This window comes from Trachymyrmex septentrionalis, unplaced genomic scaffold (assembly GCF_001594115.1).
Source record: "Trachymyrmex septentrionalis isolate Tsep2-gDNA-1 unplaced genomic scaffold, Tsep1.0 scaffold6, whole genome shotgun sequence".
NCBI classification, from domain to species: domain Eukaryota; kingdom Metazoa; phylum Arthropoda; class Insecta; order Hymenoptera; family Formicidae; genus Trachymyrmex; species Trachymyrmex septentrionalis.
The window spans coordinates 3,708,542-3,718,972 of NW_017305778.1; the positions used below are offsets into that span (position 1 = coordinate 3,708,542).

General features: G+C 36.7%; 1 protein-coding gene across 1 annotated transcript in view; it reads left to right on the forward strand.

Annotated features, from left to right (window-relative positions):
• Positions 1-10,431, forward strand: part of LOC108752276 (cytoplasmic polyadenylation element-binding protein 2-like) — a 158,755-nt gene that overhangs the window by 92,880 nt on the left and 55,444 nt on the right. The window contains exon 3 of the mRNA XM_018492979.1: positions 7,534-7,587. Coding sequence (XP_018348481.1) covers positions 7,534-7,587 — 54 coding nt within the window. The remainder of the gene's footprint in view (positions 1-7,533; positions 7,588-10,431) is intronic.

The window sequence follows — 10,431 nt, forward strand, 5'->3', positions numbered from 1 at the left end:
GTCGCTTCCTGGATGTAAATTCATTTAGCGATTTGCTTACGTTACATGGCTCACATGCCCGTGTGTGAATGTTATTGCTTGAAGTATATATCGAATATAATAAATAATTTTGTGTAATATCGAGAAAGTCGGTTAAATTAGAATCCAAACGGTCTGGCCGTAATAAATTATGACAACAGAATTTAGTTAAAATCTATTTTTATATTACATTCTGATATAAAGAGTACATTGTCCGGGGTGTATCTTATTTCAATTAGAAAGTTTTTTTCAAAGAAAGCTTCTCTTTGTGTAATATAATAAAAAGTTGCTATGACGAGAAGCTTCAACGTCGCACAATTTTGGCTTCTCCACAGCCGCAGGAAATCTGCGGGATTTCGTCAAGATATCTTGCTGGGAAATCGTAATATCCTTGAGATATTCCACATAAGCACGGGCTGTCTCAAGAATATCTTCACAAATATTTTATCTGTATTAATATGTAGTATGCAACTATCACACGGAGAGAACAATTTTGCTGTAGTGTCCCAAAAAGTTAGTTAGATACAGATGTGAAAATAATTTTGTTAGACCATTAAAAAAATTGTTAGGTAGGATACTCAAACTGATTGAAAACATTTTGACATTCTAGCAATCAGCTTGAGTGTCTTACCTAAAAATTTTAACGTTCTAGCAATCAGTTTGAGTGTCCTACCTAAAAATTTTAATGGTCTAATAAAATTATTTTCCGATCTGCATATCTAGCTAAATTTTTTGATACTTCAGCAAAATCGTTCTTTCTGTGCAGCACACACATACTTCGACGCTTAAAGTACTTTCAGAATGTTGTGCACATCCACTTCTTGCCACACATTCACATCTATTGAAGTATTCTTTTAAACAAAACGCTCTTTGAGTAATGCATTGGTAATATTTAAAAATAGAAATATAGAATATATTTGGGACGTTCGAGATCTTAATGTATCGCATAGATTTTTATTCTTTTTCGATTACTGTTAGTTAAATATAGATAGGAAACAGTATTTGGAGCAATTTTAAAAAATACAGATATGAGTATATTTGTGGAAATTTGTATCTAATTCTCCGTTGGAGCCGGAATATTTCGCCAAAGACGCGCAGTTGACGGCAAGTAATCTTCTCTCGTAAGAGGGAGTAATCGAGCGTACTTAAAGCACATGGCACGTGGGCACAATCGCGTAGGATCGAAGCGTGTGCACTCGGGACTATTAGATTTCACATGTCTCTTCTCTGCAGCTTCGAGAGAAAGCTGTACCTCGTATTTCCTTTTTTTCTTTTATTCAACTTTTTTTTACTATCTGTCGATGTACCTGTTCTCTATGGGACTGAAGGCGATGAATGAATGAATGAATCATTGTTTATTCAGCATCCTGAAATAATATATCCCCTGAAGCGCAGAAACATTATAAATTTATTATAAACATGAAAGAAAAGAGAGAAAAAGCAACATGCCATAATACAAAGTTACATAATACAAATAACTTCAATATATACTTAAATTCCAGATAAATAAGAAAAGTAATAATAAAAATGAGATTATTCAACAAGTAAATACAAATGTATAAAAGTCAGTCCGGTGTACCTACCAGTCATGTTTAACCGAATCGTGTTTAAAATTATTCCTAACGCACACACTTGTAAGCTCAACGCGACGTGGAAACACATGAATAAAAGAATCGGAAAGAAGGAAATTAAGTAAGTGTAAATGGAACGAATATTCGTAGAATCTCCTCTTGAAATAGAACAGAGTCGATAGAATTCGCGTTTGAAACCTTAAAAAGAAGATCATTCCAAAGTTCAGCCGTAGAGACTCTGAATGACCCCTTAAAAAAGTCAGTTCTACTCAGAGGCAAAGAGATAAAGCGTGCTGTCTCTCGAGACCTAGTAACTCGCGTGGACCTGTCGCCTTTGAACGCGAAGTCGCTACATAGAATCTGAGAATTCTTTTGAATGCAAAATGTCAAGTTACCTACGTAATGACGATAAAGGATTACGCAAGGCTGCCACGGAAATATGATTACTTCACGAGTGCTTAGCGCGCCTTTATTTCTACTTTTTAATATCTTCTCTCCGCATTTTGACTCGAAGCTGTCGAGTTAATTAGTATCGCTGGAAGAGATAAAATCGCAATGTTAGTGAGGTAGGATCGTTGCTTTTGCAACGCGCGAGCGCGCAGGACGCTATCGGTGAATCCACAAGGAGATAAAGCCGTATCGCAATAACGACGATGTAACCGGAGGTAGGCCAAGCCCCGTCGTCTAGGGAAAGAACATCGTCGGCTTCCTTTCCGCATGGCCACGCAGCGCCACTCGTTGCCGGGCGCTACCGCTCGCTTGAGATTTCGTAATTGAGCATGTCTTAAGACACGCGGTCACCAGGGAGTCGCCGATTGCGGATTAACAATTAACTTCTTTGCAACGAAATTTACGACACTTATAAAACGTTTATTATCCCGTGAGATTTCACTTTGATGCATCCAATCGCGAGATGCTAAAACTTATTACGGTTGTTATTGCAAATTGACTCGGTGATAACCGATATGTATTTACCGACTTTTATCCCTCCGTGTATAGTTGTGATAATTGTCAGTAGGCAGTGATAGCCGTGGAAAAGTCAATAGCTTTATGTGGAAGTGTCAATAAAAGAAAGTATATCGAGAAACGCCCAGCAAATAAGCTGACTTAAAGACGTTATTTCGACGTTAAAATGATGACAAACAGTGCTTGTTTGCTGGACGTTTGTATTATCTAGAACGTATACACACCGGAGTAACGGTTAGATATGTGATACTTCTTTCTCGACTTTTCAGTGAGTAACAAAGATAGAACGATAGTTGTATCGATTTGTGTCACCAAATGGAAAGCACCTATTGACGAAATAAATTGTTACACTTCACTGGTGACTGTTTCACAATTTCGCGACGGTTGAGATTCAATTTTTCGATGATTTTTTTTTTTTTAATAAATAGCATTTTGTATTTGTGTTAAAGACTCACTCAAGTTCTTGTTAACAAAAATTTCATATTAAATTGATATTAATTTGGCATTAAATATATTCGACTGTTAATTTAGTATAATATGATTACGTTATTCAAATATTTTGTGTACATTTTGTGTTGATATTCAACATTCCTTAGTGTCAAAATAATACAATTTATGAGTAAGTGAATAAATAACATGAAAATCAAATGTTCAAAACGTAAATTCTAAGATGAACGAATAAAATACATATTAATTTAGCATAAATGTTAATTTTACTGAGAAAAATATACTTTCACAGTTTGCTTAAAAAAAATTGTATCAGTATTACACTTTTTGCGTCAATTTCTTTTACATAATGTTTGCAGTGTTACTTTCTAACACATTCATCTTCTGTTAAATTAACATGAAGATTTGAATGGATCGCGTTTGGGACGCGTGAACGTGTAAAATTAAACAAATTTTCCAACGCTGGTGTAACGCTGCGTGAACAGGTTTACACGCGCACGTGCTGACCGAATAATCGATAATAGCGATCGATATGTGAATAGACGCACCGTGAAAGTAAAATCCGTGGAACAAATTGATGAAGGATAATGTTATTGCTGGCACGAGCAACGGCAGGCGGATCTCGTCTTCTTCTTCTTCTTCTTCTTCTTCTTCGGCGGTGAATCAACCTTTAAAGAGCGCGATGCGATTTCGCAAAATGTGAAAACGACGCTTCCACATTCCCCGCTTGCGCTCACTCGCTTCTCCGCTTTTGAATCCGCGCGATCGTTGACAGGCGCCTTTATTCAGACGACTCTCTCAGACAATCAATATTTATCGTCGACGCTCAGGTAATGACAGCATCTGATAAACGTGGTAGAAATTAACTTTCTTGCGGGAAATTTAATTATCTCGCATTACTTCACAACCTTGTGTCGAAATATCTTGGAGACCATCATGCGCGAGTTAAAACTATATTAAAATATACATTTTGCTTGAAATTAATAGTGTTAAGAGATACCTTTAAAAAAGTACCGTATGAAAATTAGGATAAGGACGAAGCATAAAAATAATCGAAGAATATAGTCTCTCTCTTATTTGTATTTTATATACTCTTTCTTATTTGTATTCATATTTTTATACTTTCAAAGGTACTCGCGAACGGAAAGCGATCGATGTCTTGATAAATCTGCTAATAACTGTTACTATGACGCACGCGACGTGAAATGGTATCGCTACTTTATTTGCCGTGCGTAAGTTCGTCGACCGGACGCACGGAAAACGTTTTTGCGCTTGCGCTTGCTATTATTGTAACGGTGTAGAAAATTAGTCACGATGCCACGGCCTGCAGAAGAAAACACTGTCAGGCACGCGTAACGTGCTCACCGTAACGCCGAGGTCTAAAAATTCAAATTAGGATCGATTATGTAACGTCTTCCTTAGCTTTAAACTGTTAATAACCGATCAATTGCAGAACGGAACGGATGCAAAAGTTAAGTTGCAAATATTGGATCCTTGTTATTAATTTTTTCGTTCTCTGTCACGGTCATTTCACGTCACGATATATCTTCTTTGAAGTCAAGATGAAAAAGTGTCCTGCCAGTCCGAGCGTTATAAGAACCCATGTCGCCTATTTGTTAAATATGTAAGAGGAAGACATATCTGGCAAAGAAGTTGATAAGCGTTCGAATTTGATACCTCATTAATATTTCTTTATTTTCATATTGAAAAAGCACGCGTTTGTTCAAAATACTTGTGATAAATCTTGCTACAACGACGATTGTCAGAAATTCTCCATATCAATTTGTCGCTGTGTAAACCCGAAGACTCGTATAATACAGTATTTCAAGGCAAATTTTCCGAAATCTAAGAAGAATTAATTAGTGACTTGCATTAATTGAATTTTTATTATTTAATTTCGCGATTAAATTTTCAGAGCGTAATATATCTTGAAGGAAATGAAACGTGTGTGTTCCGAGAGTGTTCTAAATCGGAAAATTGACTAAATTGGCTTGCAATACGACGCTCGGCACTTTGTACGATCGATCAATCGTAGAAATACCTGAAACGAGAGGGGTAATTGTATGGGGAGAATTACATTGTGCGCGGTGTTGCGTGACTAGATCTTTAAAGATGAGATAACGCATCGCTGTCTTTACCGCAGCGATCGGGGTTCGTTCTTATTTGCATTGGTTGAAAGATGATTAGGGTGATGGGTTACGGTAGTAGTAATACGCACGGATCGTCAAGTGGAACATCCCAGATCAGTTCCCAGAACGCGTATCACCAATTGCCGTTTAACACGATTATACCCATCTGTCCGATACGTACAACTCGCAATCGTAATCCCGGTCGTTACTCGCGAGACATTCCGCATATGTCGAGGAGAGAATCCCACGTTTCTCGGATCACGCTAATCTTATCGTGCAAGACAGACAAACAGAAATTCTATGCCTTTCTGTTTGAAAAGCCTTAGCCTTTTCGATATACTCTACATATTTATTGTATTAGATCACTGAAGAAGATATAACGTAAAAACTATATATCGACGGATCTACTGATGATTGTCTGAAAATACAAAATTTCGACAGCTTCGAAATGTAACTTCAACTTCTCTGTGTTTCTAATTCTTCGGAAACTTTTATCCGTCAAAAAATAAATCTGTTATAATATATTAGTCATACTGCAATAAGCTTTGGACATACTCATTAATGGCTCATAACTCATGATTAACTTATAGGAATATCTATCTAGGAATCTTCAAAGATTCTACATGCTTTTACGTTAAGTACGATTTTGAAATCATCTAAAAATTTATCCAACTGCAACTCTAAAAAAATATTGTCAGCCCCTTAATATAATTCAAATTAATTGCTAAAACGTCAAAACTTTTTACAACATTATCATCATGCTTAAGTATCCTATATAATTATTTCGATAGTGTTCTAAACATTTATCTTCAAATCTGTATCTGATCTAGCTAAATATTTTCATTATTTACTTTTTTTATCAATGCGAGTAACATCAATCGACGATTAATTCAATCATTATGATTGATATTATCAATGTGAGAATTAAACACGGTTTGCCTTTGAAAAAGAAAATCTTCTGATACATTAAATTACTGTTGCTACGTCTATGAGTCAAGTTCGTTTCTGCCAATGTAGTTTAATTTTAATCTCGGTTCAACCAACTCTTCATCTTTTTCTAAGACTTAGAAAAGAATAAAGATAAGACTAAATTAAACCGACATCAAAGTTAATCTACATTGATAAAAATACTGAAAGCGAATCGTCGATTAACTTAACCAAAGATTGATGAAAGATGTCTTTAGATACTTGAAAACCGTTCTTTCTGTATACATGCGAAAATTCTCTATTTGATAACCAGATAACCAGCGTATCTGACAAAGTCGTTTGACAACACTTGCGATGTCGATCTTGCAAATGGATAAGTTTGCACTAATTTCCGTGAAAGTCATCGCCCGTTGAGTCGTGCTCTCCCTCGATTCGAAGGGAATACAAAATCTTATTAAAATTAAAGGCTAAAGTATTGCGCAATAAGTGCGGAAGAAATAAAGGAAGCGAGGCGTCGCGCCGTGCCAGTGAAGAAAGTGGAAGGTCGTCGAAGGTGGAAATACGATAGTGCGACGCGCATTTCGACATTCTTAAATCACAATGTTCTATCATGGACGTTCGCGCGGGTTGGGACCCGACCGCGACCGGTCGAACCGAGGGCTTTAAGTTCAGAGGTTATCTTATGTCATGGGAATGTTTGAGGCGTATATACGGTTCTACCGATGTTGAGATCACGATGTTTCGCGCTCATACATGTGCCCGTACGCGCGTGAAATTTAACACGACATTGTTTTAGAAGCGAAGACTACATGCTCTGTAACACTTTTCATTTGACGATATAAATACGCATTCATATATTTTTCCTTAATGTCAGAAGTGAAAGAATAACGGGCTATTAAGGGGACAGTGAGAGAGAGAGAGATCGAATCGGTTTATTCCAGAATATTAGTTTTTGTCCCGGGATAATAATATTTCCGATAGACGGAAATTAATTAATCCATTCTCAATAAATTTTCAAATAGTTTCGCCTATACGTTTGTGTACAGTTTAATTACGCGACGTGTAATATACACAATTACGCGCTGTACTCTATACAATTTCTAAATTAATTAATCAATTTGCAGTAAATTTTAGTTTCCAATTGCTTTTACTATTACACAGCGTAATGCAGAGTTACGTGCGTTTTACAAGTGGTATTATATATCACTTCATTTTGTAAATTTATAAGCTCTGTATAAATCAGTATTACAGAATACTCTGGCTGTATAACAGTAATTTTAGTAACCTCGTTTTTTATCTTCAATTCTTTATTGATCGTCTTGGCAAAAGCTTCAAAATATTTTTATATTTTAACACACTTTTTTACCTCTCCCCCGAATCGCAATTTTTTTCTCAAATACAGCCAAATAACATTGATATCAACAATGTATGTAAGTATTTCCCTTCTAACGGCATATTTTCTATTTCTGTTTCAGGATTCATAAACTGCAACACCGCCAACACGTTGCAGTCGCTCGCGCAGCTACATGGTGAGTGAAAACTAGTTGTTAATTCCTCTTTCCTCTCTCTGTACTCCCCTCGCGCATCCCTCGCACGCGGGTATATACGTCCTGCGTTACGTTTATTGCCAGAAGATGATCACCGGAGGGAGGAGAGCCACACGGTCCGCGGATTCAATTAAAATTTATAGTTATGTAATACCTCCCCAGTGCAAGAGAGGTATGCCTGTCGTCCTGGCTAGGCGGCAATCGGGGAAACGTGGCCCTCCTCCGCGCGACGTTCACTTCCTCTTTCTTCATCGTAATCACCACCGGGGAAGGACTAGCTTCGCAACCTGTACTTTGCTACCGTAGCCGAGTCGAGCCGCGGCAAAAATACTGTTTTTAATTTAGCGCGAGCATCGTCGTCGTCGTCGTCGTCGTCGTCGTCGTCGCCGCGCCGTAAATTTCACGCGAGAGTGAAGGGTCCGTCGCGGCTTTTTGCTCCCGTGAGTGGAACTAACAAGGCTAGCGCAAGCGCAAACACAACCGAAGATTCTGTGCTTGTAAATTGATGGGTATATTGGCTCATAAATCGTTATGTAAAACACTAACCCGTCTACCTCACTCGTTCTCGTGTGACCGCAAAAATATGTAAACTCGTTTGAGCTCGTTAACATTTTTAGCGTCGTCGTGTTTTAGCACTACTCCTTGCAGCAATTTCAAATGGTACCGGTCGACGTTTCGCGAAGATACGTAGTCAAATAGTCGTCTTACCCTTTCGAGACTTTGTATTGGCACGTCCTACGTGAATCACCCTTGATTTCGCCACGTTTGGCCTCGCCAAGGAAACGCGCGGAACGAATTTTCTTAAGCGGATTGTATTGCTTCCAAGAAAGAGGGTTGATAAATACATCAGGCACTTTAATTAAATCTCGTAATGTGTGCGGCCCGTCCGTGTCCGTTGTTCGTTCGGTGTCGTTGATCTTCAGCGCCGCGCACCGGGGTTTCGATCGTAAAGATGTCCCGGTGCAATTTCTCTTCGTGGTGTTCGTCATTAACACCACAAAGGCTTACCGGGAAACGCAATCGCACTCTCACGAGTGCGAGAAGGACAGATTTATTTTCATAACTAAAAGAGGAGAATCTAAAAGTAATTACCACACTTCTTATGGGGCGTTTAGGATTTCATTCTCTGAACGTCTCTAAGAGGATATCCCCAAATCAAATTTGGATTCGCGTAAAATTTCATCAGTGTTTATATGAGAATTATCTTTTTATCGTTCGAGATTTTCAGATTTCTTATATTCCCCTAAACTTTTAAAGAACACACGCCACTATCACAGTTCAAGAACGTTAATTTCAAATATTATTAGGGAGTTTTTTGCAATACCATTTATCCAGATAGGGTGAACGCTAAGATCGGATTATTTTCTTTTTAACAACTAATTAAGAAAAGGATAACGTGACTATAGCGTTCGCCGTATCTGGATTCACGTTATTGCAAAAGCTCCCTATTATCTACTCTGCAATATGTAAACGAAAAAGTTTTTTTAAATTTGGCAAATATATAAGTATATATGTATGAAATGTCAAAGAATAACTATTTAAAAGCTTTTAAAAAGATACATATTGTGAGTTATAACATTTTTATACATTTTAAATTTCTTTCACGTTATTATATATGTATATTGTTTAGAAAATGTCATAAACAACGATATATTATTAGAAACTGTTAAAAATTTATTCGATACGCAAAGACATTTATTGTTTTTTTTATAGCTATCATTAACGATGCATCGTTGCGCGCAATATGTATCCGGGAAATCTTGTCCTAAGGTCGAAATTAATCGACGACTGCTTCGACGGACGTGGTCATTATACGCTGGCATTAACGAACGGAAAGAAACAAACACGCACCCGGCTATCTCGGTCAGAGACTTTTCACCCGGAATAACTATGAGACGAACGGGAATAGGCTAATTAACTCCAGCCATTTTGAGACTTCAAAATAAGACCTCGCATTTGCACACATTACGTTGCGTACATATTTATCGATATCGGCTGAAATTCGAACATTTCGTATTGAATATATACTTTCTTTCTAAGAAAGAAAGAGACAGAGGGAGAGAGAGACAGAGATTGGATTTAAAAATATCTCATTATTGCGTTACATTACGTATAATATTAATTACAATATATATATATATATATATATATATATTATATGATAATTATTGCTCGAAACTTCTTTGAAAATGTGTTATAAATTTTAAAAACTTTAAAGAAGAAAGCTGTAACTCTCTTAATTCTATTAAACTTCTAAAATAGTTTCATAGAGACAGGTAATTAATTAAGTGAAGTCGAATAATTGAGTTTATCTTAGATATGAGTTTATCTTGAAGAAGTTCATAATCCATGGCTTTAATTCATTTATGATTCTTCACTCTTGCTTTTTAAATGAAACGTGTCGTCACACTGTCCTTAACTATCATGGATGGTTAATGAAGTTGAAAATCTCTTTTATTCCTTCAAAGAGTTTTTAACTTTATATGTTTGCTCAGTACGTGGTATCTCGTTACATATTAAAGACTTCAATTTTCGACCCAAATGAGGCCGGAAATGTCTGGGCATCAGTTATCATTTGTCTGCAGTCTCGACTGCACATCATGAAAATTCAATAGAGCTAAATCCTCTAAGCTATATCCTTTATATCTATATGGTGATATACTTTAGAATCGTCACAGTTGTCACTATATCAGGCCCTTCTCTTTAATACTTCATAAATTTTTATTGGTAGTATTAATAGTATTATAGCTGCATATCAGAATATCTCTATTTCAATAGTGAAACTTATTCGGTATGCGATCGTTATGGTTACATAATGAATTTATT